The sequence below is a fragment of the Accipiter gentilis genome, chromosome 9 (genome assembly GCF_929443795.1).
Source record: "Accipiter gentilis chromosome 9, bAccGen1.1, whole genome shotgun sequence".
Classification (NCBI taxonomy): Eukaryota; Metazoa; Chordata; class Aves; order Accipitriformes; family Accipitridae; genus Astur; species Astur gentilis.
This window is the reverse complement of record NC_064888.1, coordinates 12,305,768-12,325,442: the sequence shown is the minus strand read 5'-3', so window position 1 is coordinate 12,325,442 and position 19,675 is coordinate 12,305,768. Positions and strand designations below refer to the sequence as shown.

General features: G+C 38.4%; 1 protein-coding gene across 5 annotated transcripts in view; it reads right to left on the bottom strand.

Moving 5' to 3' along the window:
* BMPR1A (bone morphogenetic protein receptor type 1A) overlaps positions 1–19,675 on the bottom strand; it is an 85,272-nt gene that overhangs the window by 20,715 nt on the left and 44,882 nt on the right. For 3 of the 5 annotated variants that reach the window (XM_049810117.1, XM_049810116.1, XM_049810121.1), the window contains one exon: positions 5,315–5,521. In XM_049810117.1, coding sequence (XP_049666074.1) covers positions 5,315–5,381 — 67 coding nt within the window. In that variant the 5' untranslated portion in view covers positions 5,382–5,521. Of the gene's footprint in view, positions 1–5,314; positions 5,522–8,135; positions 8,264–19,675 lie in introns of those variants that run through there. The other 2 variants (XM_049810119.1, XM_049810118.1) reach the window with 2 other exon arrangements.

The window sequence follows — 19,675 nt, the reverse complement described above, 5'->3', positions numbered from 1 at the left end:
AAGACTAAAGTTACTTAAAACTAAATGTGAAATTATAGTAAAGAATTAAAAAGTTATTAAAAATAACTTTAATCAGACAACTGTTTAACAATATGTGTTTGCTGCCCACGTTTTAAAGACAGAAACAGCCATTAATTGGGGAAATCACGTCAACAGAACTACACTATCCTCAAGCAATGAATCAGCTTCTGACAACTCTTAAGTCCCTTCTGCAGATTTTAGAATGTTTTCTTTATTTCAGATTAGTTTTTATGTTTATATTCAGTAACTATTTCACCTGGAATTCAGAAAGTGCATAGAAGTAAAAAGAAAAAGTAATATCCTTTTCTACATCCAATCTTTGAATAGGAGTATGACAGTGAAATCAAATCTCAAAGGATTTTTTTCAGTTCACTAACGGACAATGCCAACTTTAATAAATCTATTTTAATATTTAATATTAACACTAATTATTTTTAAATTTAACTTTTAATAAACCTTTCTTCATACATATTGAATGCTATTAATACATTTTTAATCAACTAATTTACAAGGATTAAAATACTGGTCTTCTGCAGTGTCTCTGAAGAACACATAAGGGTGTGATGAACCACATATCTAACATTACAGCATATAGTAAACTGACAGTAACAGAGTACAAAATTTAGAACGTCTTGAAGTACACATTAAGTTCTTTAACTACTCTGTTACATATATTGATTAGTTATGGTCAGCAATGCATTACAAAAAAAAAAAAAAGAAAGAAGTCAGAAGTAAAACTGCTTCTCTGAACTAAAAACCTGCACTAGTGCAAAGACAAAAGCATATTTACCACAGTCCTCAACTGCAACGGAAGCTGATAACCTCTTGCCTTAGATGAGCATAAGTAGATGGGTGAAGACGCAGAGCAAGTCACAGGTCTAAAGATATTGCAAAGACTTTCCACAGTGAGAAAGGAAATATAAAATGTTTTTCCTGAAAAGGTTGCTATTAAATCTAGCCATCTGCTACCCAGCCTTATTTTCGATCATTTCTCAATGTGAGTGATAAAGTCCCATAAACTATAAAGAAGATACAATGCAAAGGGTAACCACTGTGACCCCCGCTCTGTAGTATACAGACATACTTGCTTTTACTATTCTCTCAGGTCTTGGTACGCTCAGAAATTCCTACCATTTTGAAGAAGCCTCCAAAACAACTGAGGGAACAAACCATTAAGCTGGGTGTCAGTCACTGAAAGTACACACACTTTTCTACTTTCTCTGCTTTTCCCTCCTCTTTCTGTAAATCACATTAATTCCCTTCAATTCCTCATAATGTGTCTTCTCCACCTCTACTGGCTCCTTTATGATGCATTTTTGTAATATCCTGCATATATTTTCCTTGTTGAAACTATTTTTTCCACTTCCAATTTCCACTTTTTAGACTTTTTACTTTAGATTTCCTCTTTTCTATAAAAATTTCAAATACTTGAAGACTATCAACTTTATTCTTTCCTCATCCCCAAGCACAACTCCTCCATGAATCTAGGAACAAGCAGAAAGACTTTAATGTTTCTCTACTCACCGCCCCTACAAACCAAGCATATTTTATATGTTTGAAGACAAGCCCTTAGGCAACTTGCATCAAAGAACCAACAGCATTTCAGTAAGCTCAACTTTCCCATGGCATTCAGAACTTGCTCAGTATTGATTTGAAAGTCAGAAATATTCCTAAGACAAGGCAATTTCTTCTTTAGAGGCTGAAAAAATTTTTTACACTCTTTAAACTTAATTTAGCTATATTATTTGTTAGAAGTTATTTATTGAAACTTTATTAATAAATGTGATCATGGAAGGAGTTCATTTAATTTTAAGCCACCATAAAACCTGTATATTTGTATTATTATTTCTATTTGTACCTAGAGAAAAAAAAATTGTTCCTTCAGTTGCTATTGCCTTTGAGTAAAATGCTGAAAATTGCTGACTAATGCAAAGGGGTAACCATGACTTCAGTAAAAAGAACAAAGCATATCACTCCCAACCTCTTCGAGGGAAGAAGCTAGTATCTTCTGCAAGAAGCAGCAAAGTTGCTTGAATTCTAGTAGAACAAGCCCCACTGCAAAATACTGTGTCTGAGAGTATTTTAGACTAGATGAGACCTCTAGAAGTCACCTAGTACCACCACCTGGTCAAAGCAGGACCAACTTCTAAGTGAGACTAGGTTGTTCAGAGTCATTCTAGTAAAGTTTCAATTATCTCTAAGGATGGATATTGCACAACCTCTCCAGGCAGCCTCTTCTAATGCTTAACCACATTCACAGTGAAAATTTCTTTCCGAATTTCTCACCAAAATTTACTTTATTGTGATTTGTGCCTGTTACCAATCTAATGGCCTTACAGCTACCTTTAAATATTTGTAAATCTGTACTATAAACTTCCACTATACCCAAACTAGGCTATTTCTGTGTAAATAGTTGAGCTATTTCTTGCCAATTAAAAATTGCATGTCCACAACAGGAAGAGGGACTGGTCTTGATAATTTCCCTCTCAAAACTTAACTAATGCAACAAAGACGGAATAATCCTGGATTTGTTTGTTTTGTTGCTTTCAACCTTGGAATATCTGCTGCAATGACAAAGCTTCAAACTAAGACCCAATGCTCTTCCCCACTCCTAAAGTACGTGTGTGCATGCATACACAGACACAGAGTGAATCAAGCCAAACATCAGCACTTAAAGCACATACCTAAAAGTTACGAGACCCTATTCTGAGCCCCTGCAGGCTAAAAAGATGAAAGTGCTCAAACAACTTGGCAATTATACAGGAACACTTGTCCAGTTTTGGAAGAAAAGTTTACAATTCTGTACGCTGTACTCAATGATACAGAAGCCTTCAGTGTGCTCGTGGTAGCCTCCTGGACTGAACCCCACAGGAAACTCAAAAGAAAGAATGGCAGTTTTAAGTAAAGTGCAATTCTGCACAGATCCAGAGAGAGGAGTTCTGTTCCATAAAAGCTTAGCTGTGAATGTGCGTGTGGGATGGTACTTGAAAGAGCTTAAAGATGATTCTCCTTGCACTGAGGCACTGTTCATTTAATTCGGGTCTTAGTGTAGTTGACAGCTCCTCCCTGGTCAATTCCAGGTTAAGTATCTTCAGTGTCATTTTTATATACTGCTTAATAAAGGTTTGGATTATGTTTAAGGGTACAGCCTTGTGCTCTGCCTAAGTGCTTCCCTCCACCCAGGTTAGAAGCTGCAGCAGTTCCCAAACACACCTTGGCACTTGGTTACAAGAGGATAAATACCAACACACGGGGAGAGACAGGAACAAGGGGCTTGGAAGGGGCAGGCCCATTACACATTTGATGCAAGTCTGCTCTTAAAATCGGTTGTCAAGCTATGTATCAAGCATAGTCCTGATAGACACAGCTCTGCTAAATCCTATAATCTCATATTGCAGGTCCACAGCAGAAAAAGAACAAAGATAGTCATTTGGGTACTTACCAGGCTTCCTCCTCTCCCCATTTCAATGGATTCATTTAATTGTTACTCTTGAAAGTAAATAGCTCAAAGAATATCTCAAAATAAAATCAAGCACTAAGCAGTAATTGATGTAAGCGTGGAAAAAAGAATATAAAACCTTTTATATTCAAGTATTAAAGTGGCAGTACCAAATTAGTCTTGTCTATTTCCCTCAAAACATATGGAAAGCTCTGTATATTCGACTGAGATGTATGGGAGGTGCACAGCAGGGAGAACAAGAAATCTTACACAGAGACCAGCTATGGATGTACATGCTTTATGGACATGCAGAGCACCACTGTTCATGTCCCAAACATGAGAATGCAATACCACTAACAGCTCAGATACCATTCTGCTATTCTGACACTTCTCTGAACTACAAGCAGTTACAGAATCAGACCTACCAGGTACAGTTGCTAATAAGGAGTAGGGAAATAATAATAAGATGGATTTTTCCACAAGCCAGTTATAATCTTTATACTTAAGCTTCAGTTCCTGATAGAGCATGAGATATTGACATTGGCTGGTTCCCAATACTTTTCTTTTTAATTCAACCCAATTTGACAGAGGAGTTGAAGTTCTAATGACAACTGGGTTTCCAGAAGTTTTTCACAACTGGTAGCTGGAAAGACAACAGATGTACAAACAAGTATCTTCACTAACTGAAAACCAGGCTATTGTGAACATCCCATAGCCTCATCTTGGCCCATCGAGTAGGCATAACAAGTTTATTTAGATTAGTTACACCACACTATCTCATGACTGATGGGAGCACTAGAAGGCACAGGGTACTGCACACAGCAATTTCTTCAGTGTGTCAAGTTTAAAGGGATCAAAGATGCACACATACAGGAAACTGAAATTCAGAAAGTCAAACCTTCAATTCTGCTGCTCATATAACTTGCATCACAGTGTACTATGCACTTCTGGTATTGTCTCCACTTAAGCATTTGCTAAAATAGACCTAATCTATAATGTATGCTACAACAATATATGATGTCGTGGTTTAACCCCAGCCAGCAACTAAGGACCATGCAGTCACTCACTCGGTTCCCCATGACCCTCAGTAGGATGGGGGAGAGAATCAAGGAAAAAAAAAAAAAAAAAAAAAAAAAAAAAAAAAAAAAGGTAAAACACATGGGTTGAGATAAGAACAGTTTAAAAGAACAGAAAGGAAGAAAATAATAATGATAATAATGACAACAATAAAAGAATTGGAATTCTTTTCACAAAACAAGTGACACACAATGCAACTGCTCACCACTCGCTGACTGATGCCCAGTTAGTTCCCAAGCAGTGATCCCCACCCCCCACCCTGCCCAGCTCCCCCCAGTTTATATGCTGAGCATGATGTCACATAGTATGGAAAATCCCTTTGGCCAGTTTGGGTCAGCTGTCCTGGCTGTGTCCCCTCCCAACTTCTCGTGCCCCTCCAGCCTTCTTGCTGGCTGAGCATGAGAAGCTGAAAAATCCTTGACTTTAGACTAAACATTACTTACCAACAACTGAAAACATCAGTGTGTTATCAACATTCTTCTCATACTAAATCCAAAACATAACACTATACCAGCTACTAGAAAGAAAATTAACTCTACCCCAGCTGAAACCAGGACACATGGCCACTATAATGTCCTTCTTTTTAGGGAAGTGGCTATATGACATGTCAGGCAGATAAGCCACCTGCCTGCAAAATTAAAAAAAACAAAACCAACAAACCAAACCAAAACAAAAAAACCAAACCCCAAACGAAAAAACCCTACCCCAACCACTGGAATACACACAACCCAGTTACAGATGAAAAATATAAACTTATTTCAGTTAGTACATATTTACCTTGAACATGGAGAATGATAAGCAGATAGGCTCCAAGCAATCGCTCATAAACTCTCAATCGAGTCATTGTTCACTTCTAATCCTTCCTGTGCAAGGCAACTGGCCCTTCTGCTTGACAAATGTTAAGCTTAGTCTGTTTGGTAAAGCCTAATACAAGGTTTGGTGCTTGACTGCAAAGATGCTTTTGTAACTTTCCAACTTCGTTTCCTGAAAGATACAGTAAAACAAAGTGTTATGAAACTGCTTGCATTTCTGAAACAAGAGAAAACCATCAAGATTTTTCATCACACTGATCCTAACCATATGGCTGCAAAAAATAATTACAAATGCATATGTTTACTAAGATTAATAACTGAAAACATTAGCCATATTTACTATGCAACTGAATAGCAGGGTTCTTCTGAAATATACATTTTTGGTAACAACACACAGGAATGTTTTTGCATTCCTGTAAAAAATATTAGATATGTTAACTCACTAGTCACAGCCATATATTTTAGACTCACACACAGCTATCATAGGTAGTATTCAACAGATTAAGATGTAAAAGTAAATCTGTTTGAAAACCATTGTCTTTACAGAAATTAAATCTATACTTACTATTTTTCTTAAAAATGAAACTCAGTGGTAACTTCTTATAATATTGCAGGGGAAAAAAGCAACACCATGTTGAGCCACCAGTTGGAAAATGCTTGCAGAAAAGCTTTATTGCAGTAAAAACCCAGCCCCTCTGCTGGATGAAAGCTAAATTTGTATTAAAATAGTTTAGTTACCTAATATACTTAGTGTTACTTTTGTCTTCTAGATAGTGCTATGTGTTAAAAAAAAAAAGAAGCACAATCTCACTTAACATTTGAATGAAGAAATTAATTTCTCACTTAGCATGAACTATATTCCAGTCCCTCTTCCTACAGACTGCTATGTTATATAGCGCTTTGTGGAGAAGAGAAAGTTAGCTCAGTTCACAAGACCAATGAACTTTTATTATTAATCTATGTTAACTCCAATTCAAAATCCTGATATCCTTCTGGATTCACAGGTTTTGTGCAAATTAACCCCTCCTGAAAAATTATGCTACTATATACACATGCCATTTGCTCCAAAAATAAAATATAGGTCTACTCATCCAGTAGACAAACACAGAGCCAAGACAGACAAATTGAATAAGAAGTTACTTTTTCAGACTGCAGTAGCCGTGGTCACGTTCTGCTTAACGAACTTTCCGCAGTGATTCACAAGGGAAGCATAATTGGGCCTCAAAGGACTAAAAAGCAGCTCGAACACCTAAATAGTTAATCGCAACAAAAGCGACGTTGCACAAAGACGAACAGAGGGCTGATTTTGCCTTTCCTCGGCCTCTTGTTTCGGTGGGCTTGACCCCCCTGACCCCTGTCAGCCTGGCGCTGCTCATGAATGCCAAAACTGGCGTTCGCTCAGGGATGGGCTGCAATTACTGTTGGTGGCCGCTTCCACCATCAATAACTCAATCTGTCTGTCGGTGAGACCCAAGAACTTTTCATTTTAATTAGTGCTTCGGAGGCATTTAACATGGAGGCAAATTAGCAGCCGAGCCGGGAGGTGTCCGTCACTTCCAATTTCGGCGGGGCTGGGGCAGGCCGCCCCGACCCCTGGCCTACTTTTCACACGTCCCTGACTTCTCCCTAACGAAGCGACAAAGTGCCTCCGCGCCAGAGGAAGCCGGGGGCGAGCGCTGGGCCGGGCGCCTGCCGGCCGCCGGCCATGCTCCCCGGCCGCCGCGGCCCCGCTGCGACGACTGCCAGGTGACGGCGGGGAGGACACGGACCACCACCACCACCACCACCACCACCACCACCACGCTTCGTGGATGTCCCAGGCGCTCGAAACTTCAGAAGAAACTTCCTGGCGAGGCAGAGGTAAAAGCAGCACGGTAACAAAAATATTTGATCTCTTTAAGCGCTTCCTAATCACAAGAAAGAGGACCAATTCCAACAGCTGACAGGGAACATCTTTCTAGCTATAAAAACATCAGGCCAGCAATGGAAGTCTGGAAGTATTAGTGCTTTATTCCATGTTTCAACTACGATGAACTTCAGTCCTCAATAAAACATGTGGAAGGCGAAAACTTCCAACAGCTTGTATGTAGTAAAACAACAAAGGCTTTATTTACAGTATTATTTTTGCAGTCCATTGAGGAAATACACCCACTAATAGTCTGTTTAAAGTACATTTACAAATAATTTCTGTCCGTCTTCTGCATGCAAGCTTCAGTAAGGACTACTACCTATGCTCACTCCTCCGCATTTCAAGAGCAGGAGTGTTTTAAACTTTCAGAAACTGGTGATCTCGCTCAGGGTAAGAGAGCACACTGGCACAGGAACTTAACGTGCAACGTGTATTTACCACTGTACTACGCAGTATGTTATCAAAAACTCAAGAAGAAATGAGAAAAGAAGAACATTTTAATGCAACTCGCTTCCAATTTCATGGTGATTTTTGTTCAGTGAGACAATTTAAGGTAGCTTTCAAAAACGTTGTCCAAGCCTATTCAAGAATATAACGCTCTCCACTTAGAACCAGTATTTTGTACCTGAATCTTCCTTTCATTAATATTTCATTTTTCACGGATACGTATGTATTAAAATGTAAGTATGTATAAAAACATGTAATAAAAATGACACTGAGAACAAGTTCTGTTACAATTCCCCATTTAAAAATCATTCTAATTTGAGAAGGCTTATCAGCATTTAAAAGAATCTCAAAAATGTAAAGTAAAACGCAGCAAGGCTGCAATTCCCTTCTCTTCCCCTGAAATGCACATACGATGCCTTAATACTGTTACCTGAGTTACCTTGCTGCCGCTGCTACTGTCAGTGTCAAAGTTTGCTCTTCGCCAGGAAAGCCCTGCCGCTGCCTGCACGGCTTGGGCAGACAAGCACTCACCAGCCTCGCTGCGCCCACAGCACTGACGGTAACGTTTCACCGTTGGGCAGGTGAGCTTAAGGCACCGATGAAAAACTAGCGATTTACAATAAAATGTCCCAATATGAACTATGTGAACGGCAGTGTGGACACATGCCCTATTCTACTGCCCACACCACAGAAGCAACAAAGCTGTGTCCAAAACATGACGTGGATGGATTGAGGCAGTTTTTTCAGTCACCACAGTAAAATTCAGCAGAACTTTCCTGCCACAGCTATCAGAAGAGATCCTAGGCACTTTTTACCCATCCTTTGAACTGTTCTTCCTTTTTCTCACCTAAGTTTCTGAACTAAACAAACTAAGATAATTAGTTCTCTAATAGCCTATGTTGCTCTTTTGCAGAAAGGGAAACCGTTTGACAACATTTTGTTCCTAAAAATCAGCTCGTACTCAGCTGGCACTCTGATATAGCTATGTAGTTTCACAGCTTAAAAAAAAGTTTTAGGGAACAGACTAGTTCTAGTGCTTCTAACAAATGCCACACCCCAAAATGAGGTAGTTATGACCTTTGTATGAGAATATCTTTCACTAAACACAGAACAAACCACAAAAACAAAAAAATACATTTGGCAAAACTGAAGAGGCTGCAATGACACCTTTTCTGAGCCATTTCTGGATTCCCATTAAAGAGGAAGACTGGCAGCCCTGCTAAGGCACACTAAAGTAAGCAATGGCTGGAATTTCTCCAAAACCTGCCTGATATTAACAGTGTAAAATGACACAACTAAATGACTACTTCAAATGCATTAAAGCACCAATTAACACCTGGAATGCTACTCTGCCAACAGAGCGATGCTGAAGAAATTCAAACCCATAAGCCAATCAGCTGATTTCAAAGTCCTCAATCTCTGTTTTTCTTTTTTTTCTATCGTAGCCATGAAGAAACATTCAACCATAATCTGTTAAAAAGTAATTTATTCATCAGTTGTACTGCCCTATTTGTCTACAGTGTAATTTATTATCCTTCCGAAAAACAGTTTATTGAAGAAAATGCTTTTGTTATTAAAACTGTGTGGGTTTTTTTCTGAACTGGAATTCAGCTGTGAATTCATGGCACTATCATGGCAGCCTAGCCCTACACTCCATATGACTCCAAATACACGCAGCTGAAGTGTGCAAGATTTGTCATATGGTCCAAAACGATTCTGAAAGCAGGGAGTTCAGTGGTAGCAGTTCTTTAGATGTGGTTCTGTGATATTTTTAACAGCATGATCCCCAAACCAAATGAGCTGCACTGTCCCAAATTTCAATAAAGAATGATAGCACTGAACATAAGAACAAAGACAGTATTGTAAAAGGGGAACACATGAAAAAAGAAACGTCAATCTCAGACTTCATAACAATTTGAATATTAAATCCATTTCAACAGACAAGATGTTTCAAAACATTTGCAGCAGTACATACAATACCAAGTAAATGTATTTGCCAAAGCAAAACTGAAAAATATTAGATGTTTCTCCTACATGTAATGGGGGCAAGAAGTGACTTAAGTAACCGTAAGCATATTACCTCAATCACATGTACAGTTTTGAACACAACTTCAAGGTGGAACAGAATGCCAGAGATAAATTGGACTGTCAGTCTAAGCCAGTATGCAACAACAACTTTTCTATTACAGCTTAAAAAACCCTGATATGATGCCACAAAGAAAATTATTAATTTGGATGAAGAAAAGAGGGATTGTAAGAACAGTAAAGGATTCACTACAGGGCAGACAACAAGTAGTTTCAAGAACAGAGATTACTAGTGTAGTTCAAATGACATTCAAGGACCTTCATTCTTCAGTCAGCTTGATTCACGAATACTTACCCCTTTCATTAATGAACTAAGCCCAAAAAGCAAAACTTTGATAAACTTGCTGACAAACATGAATTGTCAATTCAGTTGACTGTTGTTTTTCTGCAGGAAGATTTTGATCACATGAAGAACTGAAGTAACAGAAATGGAACAAAATACAAGAGCATGAAATTGGGAAAGTTACGCATATTGGGAACTCTGAAGCCTTTCTGCTTCACATAGACTAGGAGTTCATGCACAGGAGATGATTACGTCCAAGGACTCAAGTACCCTGACTGATTATAGAACGTCAGAGACATCCATGTGATGTTGCTGGGAGAAAGAGACAAACACAACTCTAGGATTTCCTAGGGAAATTTCCCAGGGGAAATGGTAAAACACGGACAGTGCAGAGACAACATGATTAATAAATTCAGCATATGCCTAGAAGGACTGATAATACTATCTGGAGAACAGGAAAGCCCTATGAATGGAGACAAAAAGGAAAGAAAAATATCAATACAGTGAAAGTTGGCAGGGAGATGATTACTCTTTGAAAATGTAACATAAGAATAAACACAAGGAAAGACAGACAGCTATTCAACCTGAACAAAAATTACTGGTTCCACAACAACTAGGTATGGATTAGCTATTAAAATTTATTTAGATCAGAAATTAGAAGACAATTCCTAACCACTGATTAGAAGGTTCTAGGGCAGATTTTTAAACTAAATAGAATCCAAAAACTTAATTAGTCTTTAGTTTACAAAGGCCACCATCTCATGTAGCTGCAGGTGACATGACAGGAGCAGACTCTGTTCCAGGAGAGTCCTTACAACTCCATTTTGTTATTCATAACATAAAAAAAGCTATAGCTAACTTTAGCTTATTCAAAGTCAAATAGTCAGATTTAATCAATTCCATAATAAGAAGAAAGTTTAAATAAAAGTTTCAGATTCATAGTGAAACAGCTGAACTAGCTATGCTAAGTGCTGTCAAATAAGCTAAGTTAAAAACGCAGGTAAACCCACCACCAAAATCTATGAAGAAATCATACAGTTGACAGAGAAGACTGCTGGCTATTGCGAGCTAGTTGGTTGCATGGCCATCAACAAAAACTATTTCAAATAAGGCCCTATTTGTTTAGGCACTAATCTGTGCAAGCTCACAAAATAATTCCATTAAATTGCAGATTGTATTAGAATGATTTAAAACTATTAGTGACTGCACAAATCTAAAAGCCAAGAGGTTGTGTAAATTATTTCAATGTTCTTTCTCCTATAAACGGCTACAAAATCTGAAATGTTAAATGAAGCATGTTTGTGGGTGTGTGTATATTACACACTTCTCAAAAGACTGAAATGAAAAACCTATCTATTTGTAGGACATTTATAACCACGTTTATAATGCAGGTACTGCAATGGTGGGTTTGTTCATTCAAAAACCACAAGCCCCTAACAACTGCTTTCTGCAGCAAGAGGCTTCAGAGTCTTAAAAAAGGACTTCTTATTTTTGAGCAGCAGGAAGAAAAGTCACCAAAATCTACCTTGAATACTCTAACAGAAATCTTATGCAAGGAAGATTTCACACTGCTTGCAAATATCAAATGTGTGTACATTACTGCAGAATTTAGAAGCCAAACTACAAAATTATGATATATCTGTCTGCTTCATAAACAAAGTTGTTAACCATGAAGAAATTAAAGCCTAGCTGCTCTTTACCATGCCCAGCACAATTAGGTAATTGGGGACGCCACTCATTGGACTCCTGAATGCCCATCTTACTGTTACTCTGGAATCCAATTAACTAACTGCTACAAAGCTTCTGCCATTAAATTAACAGTAATGAAATTCAGTAAAATTATTTTCCCAGTGCCATCAGGTATTCAGACATTTCCTAGTGTGTTACAAACATGACACATTCTCTCATTTGAACATATTCAAACAGGATTTTGCTACACATTTTTATTCATCTTGACCCATTTCCACTCTTTCAACTCCATCACTTTGGCGATTAGCTGGCTGAGAGCTTCTGCCCTTAAGACAATTGGCAAAGGAACACCCATGCTCCTTCTATCATAAATGACATCAACTTCTGCTATTCTACCCAGAAGCTATCATTCTTCAATGTTTTTATTATCTATTTATCATTTTTGCTAGTTCCTTACTGTCATACCAGCCTATGTGAACAAGGAGAAAAGTCTCCACATGTAATACATTCCATCTCTAACAAATCCAAACGGGGAACGTAACTTAAACCTTTTAAATTTTGTTCACAAAAAAATTACTTAAAGAAAGCCTTTTGTTCACTAAACAGCAAGAGAAGTCATTAAAATTGTTACAAATTTCACACATCACTATTGCAAATATTATGGTCATACTATACCATGTACAAGACCTATCACATATTTTGGCTCTGAATTACAGCTAATTTATACAAACAATATACCTAGGCTGAAAAAGGGAAAGAGCTGGGCCTCAATCCTGAAGATATATTTGCTCACTTTTTTTTTTCTTTTAAAGTGAACAATGGACACTAAAATCAGGACCAGTGCCTTTAAAAGTACAAATGCTTTCATAGGAAGGGTTTCTAAAGTGCGACATCCCTTTCAGCACTATAAAGACGACTAATTAATGTTTTCACAACCTTACAGTAATTTTTTTTGTAATTTAAGGACAATTGTTCATTAATCTATGTCACACACGCCCCCCCTCCTCCCCCCTAACCAAAAACCTGACAGGGTAAGCTTTGATTACACTTAGATCCCATGGCCTTTGCCTGTTTCTGTTAAACCTATAACCTTTGCCCAATCTACACAAAGAAATTCACAACTACTTTTTCTCTCCAAAGCAAAGGTGACTCATGAAGAGCTCTCCAGAAACTGGGTTTTTGTTTGGTGGTTACAGAGCGTATTTTTCATTTCATGGTGCCTAAGTAAAACAGCCTGTCTTTTCCTGGTTACTGAATTTAATCAATAATAAAGCATACTACACAAACCCATGCTTTTTCCCCGATGTCACTGACACGGGTTTCTCCTACAAGAGGAGGAGCAAGGAACAGAAAACCCAAAAGCCCCCCCCAGCGCCATCCTTGGGCCAGCCTGAAGCTCCAGATTCCAGCACACTTTCTGATCCAAACATTCTGCCCGCATGAGGGTAGTGTAAGCTAATTCCTGAGTAGGGGCACGTTGCTAAAATCCACATCTCTCACACGGAACGCTGTTCAGAGAAAGTGGCTACTATTTAAAAAACAGATCGCTTGAATTTCAGTCTTGGTACAAAGAAGAAAATAGCAGCCACGAAGCTGAGACAACTGAAGGGGGTTTTGGGGGGGCCTGGTTTTTTGAACACGCAGAGTCGACCGCAGCGACTTCTCTCCCCCCTCCTTCCCCTCACTCTCCCCCCCCCAATTCTGGTTGTCTAGGTAGTGAGGTTTTTCCAAGCCTTCTGGCCAGCCGCCAGCCCCATGAAGTCAGCCGGAGCTCTCCCCTCCCCGCGCAGCCCTAGGCGCCCTGCCTGACATGCTTTTCCAGGCGTGCTAGACTGCCGAGCAGACTTTCTGGCTCCACTTCCATTGTTTGCACGGCCGCTTTGCTCCTTATCCAGAGCGTGGATTAGCATAAGAATACCGTCTTCCCCCTCTGCAAGCCAGCTCCCCTCTAGAAGACCTCTACCCCTGAAGAAGAGACACGGGGTTGGGTTTCTTTTTTTCAGCTTTTCTCTTTAAATCCTCTTTCCCTATTCGAGACTTGTAAAACCCAATAAAATAAATAAAACGCTAAACAAGCAAGGCTGACAGGGCTCAGAAATACCCGATTGCATAGATTAGTAATCACCAAGGTCAACAGAGTCAACTTGATAATGCTATTCACAGAGCCTTCACTCCTCACGCTCACGCTGCAGGTATGATTTTAGTTATTAAAGGATATATTTCCAAACAGAGCAGAGAATAAGTAAGTTCTAGGAAAGAGTAACAGAAAGGAGACCTTAAACCCCCCTTCCTTTTTTTTTTTTTTTTTTTAATATTTACGCAAGGAAGACAGTTTCAATTATTGAGCACAGACAGAAAGCATTACTTACCAACACAACCCCCAGCCAAAAATACAAGCAACCCCCCTCCACACTGCTAGTAGCGAAGCCTTAAACATGGGAATCGCTGCTGCCTACTTATGTAACTGCAAATCCTTTCCCACTGGTATCTGACCAGGACACTATGGTGTCCCTTGTAAAGCAAGTGACATGTGACCTGGTATTAAAAAAGGCCAACAGAGGAGCATTTGACGAAAAGCAAGCTGTTGCCCTCAAAACGCTTAGAACTGACAACATGGACGTATGCTTTTTTCCTGCTACCCATAAGATAACTGCTGTCCAAATTAATTCATACATCGTTTTGTGAACGAGATAAAAACGTACCTGCAAATGTTACTTCATAAATAAGCCACATAATTTTAAAATCATCAAATTCAGCACTTCTCATTGCAATGCGCAGGAAAAAAGCTTTCTTTAACAGTATTTGCTCAATGCATACAAACAGCAGAGACAAGACTGGCAAGTTCAACACCATCACGATTTGCTAACACAAAATGCTGCTTGGCAAGGTAAGCCTTAATCCTCATTTTTCTCACCTGCTTGCCATGCCCATAGAAACACCGTACTCTGCTTATAGGAGAAACTCTCAGACTAGCTGCTCTTGCAAATCCCTGTAAATAACATACAGATACTCTCAAAGGAGCCATACGCCATCAGTCTTCCAAAGAGGTCATTTAATAGCTGGATAGGCCAAATAAATGAAGTAGTAGATGCTGCTCCTTTACACACCTCTAAAACATGGATATGGCAGGGGAAATTATTATTTAAAGTGTTCTTACTACAGAAACAGAATTTTAGATATGTACTTTGCAAATTGCATTTAACTGTTATATTTGTTCTTCGCATTAATTATATTGCCCTTCTAACTTTAAATTGCTGAAACGCGCCCTTTCAACCTCTCTTACAACTCTTTTGAATTATATGAATAGTCAGCTAACAGCTTTTCTGCTCACAGTCATCTGTGAGCCTCGACACTCGCCCTAGAAACTCATGTTGGGATATTTTTACGAGGTTATAAGCTCCAGACACAAAACAGTAGGAGGTTACCACCTCCACAGCAAGGGCAAGAGAAGTGAGCAAGTATTGTCACTGGCAAGTCTAGCATAGCCTAAACCAGAATCAATGGCAGTTTAAATTAATATGCCAGGCTCGGAACAGCAGTGGCTGATGAGCTGGTGCTTGCTTGATACTGCCACAGAGGCAATGACCTCCAGCAAAAGAGCAAGGTGGACAGCTGGGGGTAGTAACCTCACAAGCAGTCTCACTTAGTAACTCCCAGAGCTTTCAAGGAGAACTCCGATACATACATACAAGCAGGTTAACAAAGTTTCAATAGGCCCAAGCAGAAAAGGAGGGAGAAAAAAAAAAGTAAAAAGAAAAAGGGAAAAGAAAGGAAAAAAAGAATAAACCCCCAAATCCATTGGCAAGTAAATATCTTGTAATGACAACATTCATTATCTTACATAGAACCTGCAATGTATTCAGTTATTCTCAGTAACATAGAGTGATAAATGCTTATCTATAAAGCATAACATGCTCACACACAGAGTTATTTCGCAAATACTGGAGATATTAAATTAGATGGGTATATTAAGAAAGTGCTTCCACAGTACAAATAATCTAAAATTAGCTCTATGCTGCATTCAGTTTCTACTTTCATCTGCAATACTTAATATTTAATTGTGAAGTATGTAAGAAAGCATTATCTCTCTGGGAAAAATTTCCAGGACTCTAGATATATGTGTCTGAGCTTATCTTACTCTGTTAGTATTCTGCAAGTTTTGCGGAGATGAAAATACATTTTAATGCAACCCAAAGTTAAACTCTTAAGTACACTGTAGATCCGCTTGGTTAAATAACTACAGAAACAACATGGCATGCACATATACACAAACTACTCCTCTTAAGTTTAAACAATGTACTTTCATCAAATATAGCTTCAAAGACATTTCTCAATCCAAACACAGTAATCTTTCAATAAGTAGACAAAGACAGAGTTCAAAGGTAATGTTTATACTTTAACAGTTATATTCCCCTATTTCCCTGCACTGAAGTGCTACAGCAATACTGGTTTTTTTTCCACACAAAATTTAAAAACAAAACATACACACAAGAAGCATGACTAAAAAGCCCAATGAGATTACAATATTTAGAGTTTAGTAGTTTTATTAGTATCTATCCCATTAGTATTCAAGCAATCACACCACTTCTTAGTGCTAAAAGGTTATTTTAAATAAACTTCAGAAAGAAAAGTTTTTCAACAACTGTTGCACAGTAGAGCTAAGAAAAGCAGAACATCAACATGCAAGGTAGCAGTCTGGTTTTTAGATTAAATGAAACTTCACATCCAGCTAAGAAAAACCTTAATTTTTTTCATTCAAACCTTTGCTTTTCTCTCCATATTCTAAGAAAGCAAGTGAACTAAGACCTAAGGAAACTAAGAAGGTACAGAGATGATACTAAATACTCCTTCTCCTATCAATTTCACTTGCTTTCCTACTTTTTCTCTTTGACCCTTGTGATGTGTGACGGAAACTGCCCATTTTGGCAACACCAATGATGCAGGATGTTTTTCTGAATACAATGGCCTTGCCGTTTCTTTGCCTGATTGTTTACTGATCAGTAGTGGATGGAAGTTCTGTATGTTGCAAAATGAGTGAGAAATTACTTTTGGATAACCTTGCAGTTTCTGAAAAAGATAAGGACTTTAACCCTCTTGGGTAACTTAGCTTAAAAATATCCATATAAATTACATCAAAATATAAGCATAGATAATAGAAACTCTAACGAGCATTCTTTAGGATAAGATATATCAAACATACAGAAGATCACACTGCACAGAATCATCCAAGAAGAGTCAAGTAACAAACAAGTGAAGACGACTATGGAAGACCACCAGAAGACTCCTTAAAACCACTAGAGACCTTCAATCCACCTACATAAAGGACATTTACATATGCTAATACTTGCCCAGAAAACTAATGAATATGTATAACATTTCTCAGAAATCTAGTGAATATGTAAAACATGTTGTACTTAACCTACACAATTCGGCCTGACGGTGTGCATGATAGGTAGAGCAATCCCCCGTGCACCCAGCGCTACAATAAAGAATGCCTGCTTTCTAGAACTCCAAAATCGAGTCTTAAAGAGTTTCTTTGACCGACTTTTTTGGTATAACCAAAATGCTTGTTCTGGTGGATGTAGCAGCAAGGCCCACTTTTTCTTCCCTAAAGCAAGTATTTGACCACATCTCATCCTACCTAAACAGTTACATTTTCCTTACCCTAAATTCATACTAAAGAGCTCAAGTAACTTTTTCCATCATCCTCGCTTCACCAGTCATTCTCAAGCTGTGTACTTCCCCCCCCCGCCGATTCTCTCCCCCATCCCACTGTGGGGGTGGGATGGGGGAGTGAGCGAGTGCCTGTGTGGTGCTTTGCTGCTGGCTGGGGTTAAACCACAACAACTTGCTTTACTTTTCCTCAAACTACCTTATCTTCCCTTTTTTCCTGTTAGCTTGCTCTTCAGGTTATTAATAAATACAACTGAAGTATTACTACTTTTTGGCATATAGTTGCCTCACCTATCTTTTTTTTCTTTTTCCACCAGAATATTGTTATTCTGGTTTCTTACTCATTTTCCAAGCAACTTCTGCTTATTTCTAACTATAACTAGCAAACTTACTAGCAGCCTAAGACTTTAAGTGGTGTGTACAGTTTAAGACTTTGTGCACTTGCACACAGTAGTGGAGCCAATGTTTTACATCTGTTCTTCCCTATACATATCAAGCACACCAGCCTAATATTTGGATTACATTACTAGAAATAACTACTCCAGTATCACATCAAGTCAGTTCATGACAAAGCACACTGAAGAAAAAAATACTGGTTTTTTTTTTAATTAACTTGTACCATCAACAAGTTATCTTCCATTCTACAGTATTAACAGATTTCCCTGTTTTCCAAAAATGGCAAAATATTTAAATTAAGTGTCATATGACTAACCAATTAATGATTATTTACTTCCTAATTATTCAGATTATTTTTCACCATTGGTATTTTACCAAAGAAAAATTTCAGAGCAGAACACTTAAGTTTTAAAAGATTCAAATTATTACTGAAGATCCTGAAATTCCTGTAGTGTGTTGTAAATGGTAAAGATACATATTTTAAGGACGTGATAGAAGTATGCCCTCTTCACCTAGACTTGGCTATAGTACACATTTAATTTTTTTAAAGGATATTACATACCTGGATTAGAAGAAAACTAGCAAGTGTCTATCACACTGTTTTTTATGAAGATTAAGGATATTATACAAGGACGTTTATCTAAATCCAGCTTAGGTTTTGTTAACAGGTACCCGTTTATTATTTTGAAATACATTTTAACTGGATCCCTAGATTTATCTCCATGCAATTCCATACCAATTACAGCACTTCAGAAACATTTCACATAACATTTCATGAAACTTATCATAACATCATAACCTTGGAACCTCTGGAGAAGGACATTGTTAACTTTTAAACCTAGCTCAGGGGAACCTAGTCCATGACTGACTTCTTAAGACTACTTCAAAATAGTACCATCAGAAAAAAGTATTTATCTGCTTGGTTTTGCCTCAAGGCGAGGCGGGGGGGGGGGGGGGGGGGGGGGGGAAGAAAAGCAATTCTTGAAAAGCAAACAAAAACAATCCCTGTATTAATGTTCAGTAAATAACCACATCTTACCATTCTTAATCTAAACATTAAGTCAACAATTAAGCAAAGAAAGAAAATCTGGTATGTTTCTAATTACATATCCATGTTACAATAATCTGATTGTAAAATACATTCCTATCAATACAAACATCTTTAGATTGTACTGTGAATGCATTTCCTGTATACTTTTCTCACCCTAAGTTCTTAAATTAGTTCTCTATCTTACCGCATAAAATTCCCATCCTCAGACAAAAGTAAAATACAAAATTTAGCCTCTTCTTACTACATAGGAACTTGCCCGAATTTCTTTGAGATATGTTACCCAATACTCTTTCAACAGGAACTTCTGAGCCAGACAGAGGCAAAATAAAAACTGTAAAATGAAGGGATTCTTGGACAGCTTAACTCCACCTTTCTGAATTTGACAATCCTGGTCCAGCAATTGGGAATGCTCTTGTTTTATGCCATCTGAGATCGAGATGGTCACACTACTGGAACAACCTGGGCTAAGCCAGGCCAAATGGAAGTAAGGAGAGCACTGTTAGGAGGATACTGGTCAAACTACCAGCAAAACATGTGACAGCACGCCGCAGAACAGAGCGGCTCTGGAGTGGAATCACTGGCGCTTCCTGTTTTGATCAACTGATTCAAAAGACGACACAGACTTCTGGTTACTCCACTCCTGGAAAATGCTTTGAGCACACTGACCTGCATTTCCCATTTGTGGTTTGAGCCTGAAGTGGCTCTGCCTGTTTGTAATGGAATTAACTCCTAGCAAATAGTTTGCCACCAAGGAAATTCAGTGGCAGCTAACCCAACCTTACAGAATAATTGC